The sequence below is a fragment of the Acinonyx jubatus genome, chromosome B4 (genome assembly GCF_027475565.1).
Source record: "Acinonyx jubatus isolate Ajub_Pintada_27869175 chromosome B4, VMU_Ajub_asm_v1.0, whole genome shotgun sequence".
Lineage (NCBI taxonomy): Eukaryota > Metazoa > Chordata > Mammalia > Carnivora > Felidae > Acinonyx > Acinonyx jubatus.
In genome coordinates, this window is record NC_069387.1 from 28,981,887 (window position 1) to 28,997,417 (window position 15,531).

At 35.5% G+C, this 15,531-nt stretch overlaps 1 protein-coding gene across 4 annotated transcripts in view; it reads left to right on the forward strand.

Moving 5' to 3' along the window:
• The window catches only part of LOC106977130 (coiled-coil domain-containing protein 7), a 144,594-nt gene that overhangs the window by 90,113 nt on the left and 38,950 nt on the right, over positions 1-15,531 (forward strand). For all 4 annotated transcript variants that reach the window (XM_053225490.1, XM_027073763.2, XM_015074644.3 and 1 more), the window contains 2 exons: positions 1,246-1,331; positions 4,955-5,009. In XM_053225490.1, coding sequence (XP_053081465.1) covers positions 1,246-1,331; positions 4,955-5,009 — 141 coding nt within the window. The remainder of the gene's footprint in view (positions 1-1,245; positions 1,332-4,954; positions 5,010-15,531) is intronic.

A 15,531-nucleotide genomic window follows, 5' to 3' on the forward strand; every position in this document is an offset into this window, starting at 1 on the left:
AATTACAAGTATATTTGTCCACTTGAAGTTTTCTCACAACTAACTGATGATCTGTTCATTACTTTTAGTCTTTTTTCCTTTCATTTTTCAAGTATTTTTGATGGCCAATGTATATTAGATTTTTCTGTATAAGAAATACATCCCAAAACTCATATTTAAACTAGAAAGTTACCTGGAGACCTTAAGAATTCCATTGCAATTCATTATTATACTGGTTTTTTCATATTTTATGAGGATTATTACACTTTGTGTTTAACTTGTGAGAACTTTGCCACTATAGTGAAGTTGTATCTTTTGGGAGTTGTTGTATAAAACAGGAAATAAACACCTAATGCCTTAATAGGTCTCTATTATTAAGCTCATCTACAAATTTCAGTAATCTAATTGTTAATTTTTTTCTCAACTTTCTTGTATAAAATAATCTAGTACTACATAGTCATTCAATAATACTTTAAAATATGTGGTTGGTTCTGCTGTAATATTTGTTTTGAAATGCAAATTTGTTCTAACACAAACAATTTGAACATAATATGAATTTTACATGTGTTTATGCACAAATTCATCTGCTAAAAGTACTAGGTAAAAGGAGAAAGCAGACTCTGCACACTGTATTCGTTAACCATGTATGTAGTGTACCACACCAGTCCACATCTGTCACTACAACTTTTTATGTGATTTCAGATAATCCTTCTTCCCAAACTACACGATAACAATTTGCAACCTATTCGATGATCACTTCCACAAACACACCTCATGTCTTTCTCAAAATAAAGAACTATATTTCTCATACTATGTGTTTCTCAAATCATCTAACTTTGTAAAATGGAACTGTTTTTATTAGGTTTCTATTTTTAAAAAATATATCATTGACAATGTTTGTTGCATGCTGGGCACCTTACCTCATTTCTCTCATATATCCTGCAGTTTTTAGTGCATGAGTTTTCATAGATGATTTTCAGGAAGATATGTATATATTAGAGAAGACCTGGCTGTAATTTGTCAGGGGAATTTACTTCGTTTGATGTGTATTAACTTATATACAACTTACATTCAGTAGAGTACCATAACAAGCATTCTGATTGTATCCTTAATTTTGTTGTGCTTCTTTTTAGATAATTTTTCTTGAAACATAGTATAGTGATTCTCAAAGTAAAATGGAAATCTTAGTAATGCATATTATCTTTTACTTCCCTCTAATTATTGTCTCATTAACTGTTTGTTTCTGGCTTATATAAAATTACACAGAAAGCAAAGTCTACATATGATCGAACAAAGAAAACTATAAAAATGGAGAAGAAAAAAGACAAAAGAAAATCTGAGGATACAGAAGAGTAAGATATAAAGCTACATGTTTATATTTTTTCCTTGTTAATTTACATTTTCATTTTATACAAACAATTTGAGGTCATATAAACATAACTTTTAACAGGTTTCTAAAAAATGTAACACTACATAATACCATAGTTTTATAAGCAGACCAGGATATGATGGAGGAAGAGGGCTGGGAAAGGAAGAACAAAGAATTAAAGGTAGGTTAGGAGAATGAACCAAATAGTCAGGAATAAGTAAACAGAATTAAATCTGTAAATCATTTTAGGGACAGAGGATTTACATTATTTCCTTGATGGTTTAGCTAGTGATTTGTGATTTGTATATTAACTCCTCAGTCTGGGCTATTCTTTTTTTTTTTTTTATTATACTTATTTTGTGAAAGGAATGATCTATTTTTTATGCATGTGGATTATTGTAAAGTGGCCTTTTTAAGTGAATATCTCTTTAGTAATATAAATTTTTTTTTTGCATTTTGAATTTGCTTTAGTCAAACCCTAATACGGGGTGCCTGGGTGGCTCAGTTGGTTAAGTGTCCCACTTCCGCTCAGGTCATGATCTCACGGTTCGTGAGTTTGAGCCCTGCATCGAATTCTGTGTTGACAACTGAGAGCCTGGAGCCTGCTTCATATTTGGTGTCTCCCTCTCTCTCTGCCCCTCCCTCACTCATGCTCTGTCTCTCTTTCTCTCTCAAAAATAAACAAACATTTAAAAACCCCTAATATAAATACATAATTTTAAAAAGAAACTGTGAATTCAATCTTTATAGAGTTCTATAAATTCTGAAAAGAAATTCATTGGATAAGTAGCATTGACCTTTGTCTCAGAGAGGAAAAGATGACTACTTTCTTTCTTTTTTTTCTTTTGCTCATTTGTTTTGTTTCTTTAGTTCCACATATGAGTAAAATCATATGGTATTTGTCTTTCTCTAAATGGCTTAGTTCACTTAGCATTATACTAAGCTCCACCCACATTGTTGCAAATGGCAAGATTTCATTCCTTTTTTTTTTAATTTATTCAACATAGATTTATTGAGAGCTTGTTTTGTGGAAGCACTGCTGTACGTGCTGGGATATATTAGTTACCAAAATATCAGTTTTTTCATCTTCTTAAACAATAGAACATTGCCATGATTTTAATGACTAACTTTCCATATCAAAAAGGAAAAATCCCCTCTTGATACTCTGAGGTCCGGTTTAAATGCCCAAAAGGCAGGGTGCCTGGGTGGCTCAGTCGGTTAGGCAATCAACTTCAGCTCAAGTCATGGTCTCAAACTACTTTGTGAATTTGAGCCCCGCTGTCAGCACAGAGCCTGCTTTGGATCCTTTGTCTCCCTCTCTCTCTCATCCCCTCCCCTGCTCACACTCTCTCTCTCTCTCTCTCTCAAAAATAAATAAACATTAAAAAAAATAATTTCCCAAAGGCAATTGTCAGGTTGCAGTTATGGTCCAGGCTAGCCAGCCCCTAAAGCTAACTTCTCGTGGAAAATAAACATGTTGAGTCTATTTAGAAAAAGTTGTGGGAACAAAGATATAGCATTTCCAATCCTCTGACTCATGAATACAAAATTATAACCTCTTTGTTTCTATTTGTAACCTCCAAAAAATCTAATCTAGCTAATTCCATAGAATTAGACATTACGAGATTTGAAATGGATATGTTTCAAGATTTTCCTGGTTATTTCTAATTTAAATCCCATCAATTTAAGATTTCCCCAGCCCTACCTCCATCCTTCCTTGATTGCATCTAAATGTACAGGTACTTGTCTAATATCATGGCATTGAAAACAGGTGTCATGTTATAGATTGAGCTCTCTCTCTGCTGTATTCCTCTGAGATGTTTGATCCTCTAGTTTTCTGGTTATCTCCTGGTGCCACTATCAGTTTTTTTTTGAATCTAATACTTAATATTATTTTTTAAATTTTACATCCAAATTAGTTAGCATATAGTGCAATAATGATTTCAGGAGTAGATTCTTTAATGCCCCTTACTTTAATGCCCAACGCTCCTCCCACACCCCCTCTAGTATCCTTCTGTTTGTTCTGCATATTTATAAGTCTCTTATGCTTTGCCCCCCTCCCTGTTTTTATATTATTTTTGTTTCCCTTCCCTTATGTTCATCTGTTTTGTCTCTTAAAGTCCTCATATGAGTGAAGTCGTATGATTTTTGTCCTTCTCTGACTAACTTCACTTAGCATAATATCCTCCAGTTCCATCCACATAGTTGCAAATGGCAAGATTTCATTCTTTTTGGTTGCCGAGTAATACTCCATTTTATACACACACACACACACACACACACACACACACACACCACATCTTCTTTATCCATTCATCCATCGATGGACATTTGGGCTCTTTCCATGCTTTGGCTATTGTTGATAGTGATGCTATAATCATTGGGGTGCATGTGTCCCTTCTATCACGGCATACCAGTATCCCCTGGATAAAAACCTAGTAGTGCAATTGCTGGGTTGTAGGGTCGTTCTATTTTCAATTTTTTGAGGAACGTCCATATTATTTTCTAGAGTGGCTGCACCAGCTTGTGTTCCCAAAGATTTCATTCTTTTTAATGGCTGGGTATTATTCCAGTGTGTGTGTATGTGTGTATGTGGTGGTGGTGGGGTATCACATCATCTTTATCCACTCATCAGTTGATGGACACTCGGGCTGTTTCTATAATTTAGCTATTGTAGATAATCCATGTATCCCTTTGGATTAGTATTTTTGTACTCTCGTTGTAAATACCTAGTAATGCCGTCGCTAGATCATAGGGTAGTTCTATTTTTAACTTTTTGAGGGACCATTATACTGTTTTCCAGAATGGCTGTACCAGTATGCATTCCCATCAACAGTGCAAGAGGGTTCCCCTTTCTCCACATCCTTCCTAACGTGTTGTTTCTTGTGTTGTTGGCAAAGCAAGAAACAGACTCCTAACTATCGAGAACAAACTGGTGGTTACCAGAGGGGAGGTGGGTGGGGGGATGGGTTAAATAAGTGATGGGGATTAAGGAGTACACTTGTGATGAGCACTGGGTGTTATATGGAAGTATTGAATCACTGTATTGTACATCTGAAACTAATATAACTCTATGTTAACTAACTGGACTTTATGTATTAAAAAATTTTAATGTTAATTTATATGTGAGAGAGAGAGACAGAATGTAAGCAGGGGAGGGGGAAGGAGAGAGGGAAACATAGAACCCAAAGCAAGCTCCAGGGTCTGAGCTGTCAGGAGAGTCCCATGCGGGGCTCGGACCCACTAACCGTGAGATCCTGTTGACCTGAAGTCAGCTGCTTAACCGACTGAGCCACCCAGGTGCCCCAACTAACTGGACTTTAAATAAAAACTTAAGAAAAGATGACCAGAGGGGAAAAAAATGACCAGTGTACTTTGACAATCCTTGCCTCATCTCCCTTGCATATTTTAATCATACCAATGAGAAGTTAGCTTGAGAAATGTTCTTCAATTATTTATCACTTATATGGATTTTATGTCTCTTAAAAATATGATTGTTTTGAGAAATTTTATATCTTTAAAAATGGTTTAAGTACTAATAAGAAAGCAAGGTAGTCATGCAATTTAAAATACTATGATAAATTTAAAAACCTTTTTTAATAACAGAAAGAAGTTTCTAGTCAAAGAGCTTAAAGTAAAAGAAGATTTGCTTCAAGTTCAGGTAACACACATACTCTATGCATCTAAATTTAATTAACAGTCACTCTGATAATTATATATGTAGATAACATTAGTATATATGTGAACATGGGGATATATGTGTTTGTGTGTACATTTGTGTGTATGTTTGTATTAACGTTATTTCTAAGATATTTCTTGTTGGTTGACTTTCTCAGTAAGTTTTTTTCAGAAAATAAAATGGTAAATCCAAGCATGTTTACTGTCAAGTCAAGGTTATGAAAATTACCATGGTTTATTCAATTATAGACAATATCATGGAGGAAAGAAGGTCATCTTGAGAGTCATAACAGTGATTTACTACTTCTGTGACAATGGAAGTTCATTTAACCTACTTGAGCTTTATATTTTTGATTACTAAAATGGGTAAAACGGTATCTATTTATCTTAAAAAGGCATATGAGGTGTAAGAATCAAATAAGAAAAAGCTCTTCAGTAATTGTGACTTATAGAGTCCACTCTTTTTTATGTGATCGAATGAAAGGTAAGTAACCTTTATTTCATCTTGGCTTTGGAATACTTTTTTTTTTTTTGCTACAAGTTCACTTTTCTTTTTATTTTTTATAATAACTGTCAGAGGATCACACCACTCATTTTAGTGAGTGGCTGGAGTTGTGTCCCACAAGTGTATGTGAATAGTTCAAGAATCAAGTAATATAAATTTGGGAAGAAAATGAGAGAGCCACTTGAGATGTTGAATATAAAATTTTCAACTTTATGGTATTTGTTTTCTATTCCTGCATAACAAGTTACCATAAATTTTTCAGTTATTAAAATAACTTGTATTATCTCACAGTTTGAATGGGTTAGGAGGCTGAGCAGGCTTAGCTGTGTCTTATGCTCAAGGTCTCACTAAACTGCAATCAAGGTAATGGCTAGGGTCTATTCTATTCTGTAAGTTGAGTTACTCTTCCAAGCTCAACTGGATGTGGCAAACTTCATTTCCTTCCTAGGACTGAGGCACTCAGCCATGAGACCTTTCCATAGGCAGTTGACATCACAGCAGCTTGCTTTTTCCTCAAGGCCGGTTTCTCTATTTTGCTGACAGTCTTATATAATGTAACATGATCATGAGAATGATATCTTGTCATGTTAGCTATATAATGCAGTCTAATAAAAGGAGTGGTATCTCATCACTTTGCTATATTCTCTTGGCTAGAAACAAGTCACAGGTCCCACTCATAGTCAAAAGGAGTGGATTATTCAGAGCATAACCACAAGTATGGAGATCATGCTGGCCATATTAGAATTCTGCCTACCATACTTAACATTTTACTTTATACGGAACAGTATATTTAACAGTATATTTATTTGTGTATTTAAAATTATTATAATTCCATTATATAGTTAATATTTGAAGTTTTTAAGTTAGTGTTTTAGTTCATTTGGGTTGTGTTTTATTCCATTTGGACTGCTTTAACAAAATATCAGGGAATGGGTAGTTTATAAAAAACAGAAATTTGTTTCTCAGTTCTTGGGTCTGGAAGTTCAAGATCAGGGTGTCAACATGGTGGGGTGAGGGCTCTCTTCTGGGTTGCAGACTTCATGTTCTTTCTCATATGACAGGAAAGGCAAAGGCATTCTCTCAGTCCTCCTTTGTATGGACATTAATCTCATTCTTGAGGGCCCCCATCCTAATACCAGCACATTGGGCATTAGGATTTCAACATGTGAATTTGCAGGTTGGGGGAGGAGGGAAGCGAGACACAAAAATTCAGACCATACTAGGCTTCTATAACAAAGAATGGGTGACTTAAAAAACAAACATTTATTTCACACAGTTCTGGAGGCTGGGAAGTCTAAGATCAAAGCACCAGCAGACTTGTTGTCTGGTGAGAGCCCAATTCCTGGTTCATAGAAGGCCATTTTCTTGCTGTGTCTTCACATGGCAGAAAGGGCAAGGGACGTGTCTGGAGCGTCTTTTATAAGGCCACTAAACCATTCATGAGGGTATTACCTTCATGCCCTAATCACTTCCCAAAGGCCCTACTTCCAAATGCCATCACATTGGAGATTAGGTTATAACACATGAATTTTGCGGGGGGACACAAACATTTAGTCTGTAGCAGCTAATGTCATTTAAAATTATTCTTTTCTGAATTTAAGGTCAAAATTTTCTATGTAAGTGTATATTTTTTTTCTGGATAAGGTCTATGGATTTAATGAGAATTTTAAAGGAATTTATCTTCTTTCTCCAAAATGCCTTTCTGTACTATCACTGATCTAGGCCATTTTACAGAGATCAATAGAAGCTAACTTGGGGTTAGAGAATAAATTAGTAGTGAAATCTGAACTGCAAATATGGCTCTCTGAACCCTACTTGGCATTTGCAGTTAGTGAAAATACATTTGGTTTTGCTTCCTCAGGCAGCATGGATAATAGAATCAGTTGGTATTATTATCCATCTGTTCAAGTAATTATAATGCTTTTAAAGTGTTTTACAAGTCATATAAAACTTTTAGTTTTTAAGTGAGCTAGCTTTTTGTTGTTTGTTGTGTACCTTTTAGAGGATCATTATTCCAATAATTATTCTAATGTATTTCAAGGACGTAGATAAAATAATCCATTTGGACCCAAGGTTGCCCTTACTTTGTACAAATTATGCCTTAAACAAGGGAGTGGGTTAAGGTACAAGTGGGTGTTGAAATCTAACCCATGGTTTGCCAAGTGCATACCCTTGAATAGTTGCATGTGCCTGAACAAAGGGTCCTTTTTCATCAAAGACATCATATAGACTAGCAGTCAGTAGCCAGAGTTGTACTTAAAAAAAAAATCATGTTTAGATGAAGTGATAAAAATATTTTGTTATTCTATTAACGTGATTTTCATTTTATTTGTTAGAAAAATAGATTGTATTTACTCTAGGCAACTATCTACTAAGTGGGCAATTGGCAGGTTAATCATATGGATGAGGACAAACATATTTTTTAGAAAATAGAAATATTTTACATATTTGAATGTTTTGTGAGTCAAATCACATACAGCATATTTTGTTATGCTTAGCAGTAATTATTACAGTAGTCCTCCCTTATCCAGAGGGATACATTCCAAGACTGTCAGGGGATGCCTGAAACCATGGATGATACCAAATCCTGTATATCCTATATTTTTTCTTGTACATGCATACATATCTATGATAAAGCTTAATTTATAACTTAGGTGAAGTAAGAGATTAACAACAATTACTAATAATAAAAGAAAACAATTACAACAATTACTGCAGTAAAAGTTATATGAATGTGATTTCTCTCAAAATCTTATTGTACTGTACTCATCCTTTTTGTGATGAGATGATAAAATGCACACATGATGAAATAAAGTGAGGTGAAATTACGTAGGCATTGTAACGTAGTAGGCTACTATTGATCTTGTGACTATAGTCAAGAGTATGGTTGACCATAGGTAACTGAGACTGAAGAAAGCAAAACTGTGGATAAGGGGAGACTACTGTATTCAATTTTTAGAAAAGGAAACTCTGAGATATTAAATAACTTGACCAGATTTGCAGAGTTCTAAGATGCACTCTGGTTGGACTGGATAGCCCAGTGATCCTGTCAGTGGGGCTAAAAAGTGTAAATTCAAGTGTGATCTCCCATTTACTGTTTCTTTTCAAGGATCATCAACTCTTAAAATTTATAGAAACTTCACTTAGTTTCTTCTATGTATAGTGTCATGAATTCTTTCTGTTAAAATTACATACTTTTAGGTATTAAGGATATTAAGTCCTTAATACAAATATAAACAGTAATTATAATTACATTCCATCTGTACTTGAATAAATTGAATAAATTTCTTGCACATATCATAATATAATGTAATGTAGGAGGGACAGACTTGACAAAAAATATTGAATTTTTTTTAAGGCTTCTAATTTTTTGTTAAAAATTGAGATATAATTGACATATAACATTAATTTCAAAGCTGGAATTTTTAACACATAGTTGAGACATAATGTCCCTATTCCAACAATAATGTACTATAAAATGGGAATTATGATATAGTAATTGAGAATATGGGGTTAGAAAACAGGAAAGATCTCTATAGAATGTGTAGAGACAAAGGCTTGAGGGAACAAAGACTATTCAGAGAAATTCCAGTTCTTGAGTATGATAGGATTTTTGGATTGAGGAGAAGAGTAGTAGGATGCCTGATAGAGGCCATTTATAGATGGCATAATAATTTGTATTTTGAATAAGAAATGGGGACTTATTGAAGAATATTAAGAATGATCCATTTGGTATTTTTTATTTTTTAAAAAAAATTTTTTTAACGTTTATTTACTATTGAGATACAGAGAGACACAGAGCGTGAGCAGGGGAGGGGTAGAGAGAAGCAGAGACACAAAATCCGAAGCAGTCTCCAGGTTCTGAGCTGTCAGCACAGAGCCAGACGTGGGGCTTGAACTCACAAACTGCAAGATCATGACCTGAGCCGAAGTCGGTTGCCTAACCAACTGAGCCACCCAGGCGCCCCCCCCATTTGGTATTTTTAATTAAGATTACTCTTCCAGTTTTATGAAAGATGAATTTTGGGATAGAGATTGGATTTTGCAGTCAGGAAGAATAATTAGAGAATTTTGGGAGTAATTTAACTCAGTGATAAACTAGTTAATTATGCTATATGAATTTATTAAGATGGAGTTGTAAATGATATTGTAATGTAAACTTCAGTGTTACCAAATGGAAAGATTTAAATTTATAAAAATATTGATCCTTTCAAATTAATATAACAAAGGTAATAATGCATTTCTAATCAGAATTTAAAAAGGACTTTTTTTTTAATAAGGGAGACATAATTGGAAGATTATATAGAACTTAACTACAAAATCATCTAGGAGCCTTTTTAAACAAAAATGGTACTTCTTTGACCACTTTTCCAATTCCTTTTTAGATTATTGGTATGTGTATTTGGGTAGTTTATATTTTAATATAGATTCATCCATTTTTAATGGTTTTTAAATTGCTTATAATTTTACATTATGCTTAGTGTTCTTTTTATTGTTTTTTTGCATGTCTATTTCTACATCTTTTCCCATTTATTTTTCATTTATAAAAGTATCTCTTTTTGTTTCTTTTCCTTTCAATCAGATTTGCTAGGAGATTGTATAAGTGCTTTCAACTAAATGATTTTATGTTCCATTTAACTGTTTTACTATTTTATTTCTTGTTGCTGTTAATGTTTTCTATTTAATTACTTTAATCTTCATCTTTGTTAATTTATTTGATCTTTTTTCTTTATTTTTAATTCATTTTCAAATCTGCATTGGTTGTTATATGTAATTTATTTATTTTTGCACTCATTTTATGACAATAAACACTATTCAAGCTATACATTTTTCACTGAATATTGAATTCTATAGGTGTTCTAAGTTTCCTTTGTTTCAAAAAGTGTAGTTTACTTTTTTATTGTTGGTTTACCTTTTTATAAAATTAACAGCAGACAATAAGACGTACAAATTCTCTACTTTCTGGATGTTTTAAAGGTTTTTTTTGTGGTCAAATGCATATTTTTGCTTCATTTTTCTATTATTCTATAGCAAGCTACACCAACATTTAGAGGCTTAATACATCAATAATTATTTCTAATTGATTTTGGGGTTGGCTGGGCCCAGTGGGATGATTCCTATGCTTCATGTTTTATCAGCTGTTTTACTCATGTGGCTTCATTCAGCTGTGGACTGTTCAAGATGGCTTCCTCAGAAGTCTGGTGGTTGGTGCAATGACTAAGGGCTAAATTTTTCTCTCTCATGTCATTACTCATCATTTAGTAGTAAAACCTAAGCATCCTTACATGACAGCTGGAATCTAATAGGTCAAAAGTAGTAGCTGCAAGTCCTCTTATGACCTGGGCTCAGAAACCTGAGAACATAATTCCCATTACATTTTATTGGTTAGGGGCCAGCCAAGACGTAAAGGGAGGGAAATCTTATCATCTGTACCAGGTCTAGATGTGGGTTCTTGGCACAGCTGTTCTTAATCTGGAAATCTGTTATCTAAAAAGTTGAGTTATCTGTACCCCACTCCTCCCAACACATACTTAACACATACTACTGAGAAAAGGATAGGATAATTGCAATAGAAACTATTATTCAAATAGGGGGGAAACAGAAAGCACATAGTTGAGAAATCTGCTATGAAATCCAAGCAGACACACGTCACCAGTTCTCCTGACTTTCAGGGTAGGGTATGTACTTTGATTGAAGTCTAGTTTTGCTCCCCGGGAATGATTCCCTAATCCAAAAATGAAGCAGTCTTTATTTTGCAGTGTGGCATGTAGATTTTCCTCTCTGAATCATCATTCCTTTTCCATAAGAAATGGCTCATGTTTGTAACTGAATAGCTCACTCAGCATGCTTCCTTCTCATAGCTTATTGGGGACCTAGAGATCTCTCTTCATTTTGAAATGTCTGTCATTTTAAGTGTAATATGATGATGTTTCTCTTAAAACTTTGTTTTCTTTGTATGTTACTGTGATTCCTTCTTTTACCCCAAAGCTACATCCATAATAAACGTCTTACTTAAAGTATGCCAGCCTTCTGCAGGACAATACCTTTAATTATTAAAGCACTTTTGTCTTACTAGGATCCACAGAGAATATTTAAGTTTTTCTGAGGTCTTAACAGGGAGCCTTATAGTCACACCCTTGATTTGACTTTGATTCTGAAACTACATTTTACTGTCAGTACTATGGCTTTGATCTTTGCCCTAGTGATTTCTTACTTTGAGAATTTCTTTTGTGGGCAGTCCCAGATTCTCTATATGTTTTCTGATTTCTGCTTTAAAATTGAACAGTTCTTTCTTTAGTTTATTTCTCTTGCATTATTATATTGCATATCAGCAGTATAAGCCAAATAGTGTTTTAAGTATTCTGGCTGGAAATTTCCTTAGCCAGATCCACAAGTTTATTGGGTATGGTTTTAACCCTGCAAGTTACTCTAAGCCTGAATTTTGTTTATTGTTCTATAACTATATAACAGAGCCTCTCCCCTATTTTTCAGCTTCCAATATCAATTTTCCAGATTGGCAAGAGCAAAACCCATAAGGCTTGTTAGAGACTGGAATTGAAAGCTTTTGTAGTTTTCCATCACATTCTGTAAGGAATTCATAAGGCTAGCCAATATTCACAACGCACAGAGTAGGAGAAATTGTTGGTAGCCAATTATGGAAATAATCAAACACAGTATCAAATTTTTGTAAATGTTCTAATGACATAAAATAATGCATATTTTCTATTGCAAAGTATGCTTGTGAACTTTTCTTAAATGACAAAAGTACTCCAAAACTTGGTGATTTAAAACAATAGTTATTCAGGGAGGAGTAAAGATGGTGGGGAAGTAGGGGGACCAGGATTTCCCTCATCCCTCAAACACAGCTGCATGGAGGACAGATCACTTGGAACATCCAGGAAATCAATCTGTAGCGTGGCAGAAGGATCTCCACAGGTGGAGGGAGACAGTTTGGCAGGATCGAGGTATGAGGTACGTGCATATGAATTGGGGGAGATAAAATGGCATAGGCATGGAGGGGAAGGAACCTCTTCTGTGGAGAGACAAAAGGGAGAGAAAATGAGAGGGCTTTACTATCTTGTTAGCACAAGAGGAAAACCTCTCTGGACCATGGACTCAGGAATGAGAAAAATGGAGAGTGCCAGTTTCTATTTTGCAAACAGCCTTAGGAGCTAAAACTTGAAGGTACGAAAGTGTGTGACTTTCTCTGGACCAGAGCTGGCTGTGTGGGCGCACCTGAGAGGGAAGGAGCCAGCTCCAGGGTGCTGTAGCGATCTCAGGGGCACACTGGGAGAGAACAGTCCCCTTTCTCAAGTACTGTGGGAAGAGGATTTATTGCCTCCCCAAGGATGAAAGACCCTTTATCAGCAGGGCTGAGGGGCACATGGTCCCATGTGGTGCAGGGCCCTTTAAGACATCAGAATTCCAGCCAAGCACCTAGAGGGCATGGGAGACTGGAGCAGGGCAAGCCAACTGCCCATGCTATTCTGTGAGGGCTGCCTGAACAGTGTGGTATGAGATACCTGGTCTGGGGAGGAGAAACTGGGTGTTGCCATTTTTCTACCGAATACCACCACAGTGGAGCTTCAGGGAGCAGCACAGCAGTCTCCAGTAAAGGAAGGACTCACTGACACTAAGCCCCCCTCCTCTGTGACTGGCAACTGCTTATCAACTGGGGGAAGACTGAGCCAACAGAGCCAGCCTCTCCTCCAGACTAATACACCCACTGGTCTCAGGCACCAACAAACAACTGGCTTTTGTTTCTATCTTCTATTTGTTTGTTCTTCCCTTTTCTTTTTATTTCTACCCTCTTCTTTTTTTCTTTTGGAATCAGGCTCATAGTTTCTGATTTTTTTTTTTTTGATCAATTCTTATAACTTCTTTTTATTTTACTTTCTCTCTGGATTAAGTCTTATAGTTCTTTTGATCCTCTGCTTTTTTTTTTCTTTTTCCCTTTCATTTTTCTCTTTATATGGGATAAGGCTTCCCCACCTTTTCCTTTTTTTCCATGGTTACTTGAGTGAACAAATCAAAGCACACCTGGTTGAAAGTCCAAACACTCCATCACTACAAGCAAGGATGAGCTTTACAGAGGATTGACTAGTGGAATAGAGCAGCCAAAGCACAACAGAGTGCATGCACCACACTCCAAAAATACTTCCTGAAGTGCCAGTCCTGGACAGTGTATGACCCCTTTTTAATATAGTAGTACTTGCAGGTGCAGGACACATAACAAGCTACTAAAACATACAAAAGACAGAAACCACCCAAAATGATGGAAGAACTCTCCTCAAAAGAAAATTCAGGAAGAAATGATAGCCAGATAATTTCTCACAACAGATATAAACAATATATCTGAACAAGAACTTAGAATCACAGTCATAAGAGTAATAGCTTGAAAAAGCATAGAAAACAACAGAGAATCTATTGTTGCTGAGGTCAAAAACCTAAGAAGTAGTCAAAATGAATTAAGAAACGTTGTAAATGAGATGCAAAATAAACTAGATACAGTGAGAGAGGATGGAAGAAGCAGAGGGAAGAATAGGTGAAATAGATGATAAAATTATGGAAAATGATGAAGCTAAAAAAAAGGGGGGGTGAAATTTAATTACTAGACCACAAAGGGAGAATTAGCTAAATGATTCCATGAAATGAAACAATATCCATTTCATAGAAGTTCCAGAAGAAGAAGAAGAAGAGAGAGAAAGGGGAAGAAGGTTTATTTGAACAAATTATGGCTGAGAACTTCCCTAATCTAGGGGAGGAAACAGGCACCCAGGGCCAAGAGGCACAGAGAACTCCCTTCAAAATCAACAAAAACAGGTCAACACCATGACATAGTGAAACTGGCAAAATACAAAGATAAAGAGAGAATGCTGAAAGCAGCTAGGGACAAATGGGCCTTAATCTACAAGGGTAGACACATAAGGGTAGTAGCAGACCTATCCACTGAAACTTGGCAGGCCAAAAGGGAGTGGCAGGAAATATTCAATGTGCTTAATAGGAAAAATAAGCAGCCAAGAATCCTTTATCCAGCAAGCCTGTCATTCAGAATAGAAGGGAGACAGAAAGCTTTCCCAAAGAAAAACTAAAGGAGTTCATGACCACTAAACTAGTCCTGCAGGATATCTGAAGGGGGATTCTGTGAGTGGAAAGTAGCAGACTACAAAGGACCAGAGCTATCACAAAACCTACAGATAACACAATGGCACTAAATCCATATCTTTCAGTAATCACTCTGAATGTAAATGGACTAAATGTCCCAATCAAAAGACATAGGGTATCAGAATGGATTGAAAAAATAAGATCCATCTATATGCTGCTTACAAGAGACTCATTTTAGACATGAGGACACCTGCAGATTGAAAGTGAGGGGATGGAGAACCATCATGCTACTGGAATTCAAAACAAAGCTGGAATAGCCATACTTCTATCAGACACATTAGATTTTAAAACAAACGCTGTAACAAGAGATGAAGAAGGGCATTATATCATAATTAAGGGGTCTATCCATCAAGAAGAGCTAACAATTGTGGAAATTGTTCCCAAATGTGGAAATCTCCAAATATATAAATCAATTAATCACAAACATATATAAATGTATAGATAATACTGGGATTGTAGGGGTTTTAATACTCCACTTACAACAATGGACAGATCATATAGGCAGAAAATCAATGCAATCCCAATCAAAATCACACCAACATTCTTCACGGACCTGGAACAAGTAATCTTAAATTGTATATGGAACCACAAAAGACCCTGAATATCCAAAGTAATGTTGAAAAAGAAAATCAATCCTGGAGAAATCACAATCCCAGACTTTTACTTGTATTACAAAGCTGTAACCATCAAGACAGTATGCTACTGGCACAAAAACAGACACATAGATCAAGGGAAGAGAACACAGAACCCAGGAATGGACCCACAGATATATGGCCAACTAATCTTTGACAAATCAGGAAACAGTATCCAATGGAAAAAAGACAGTCTCTTCAGC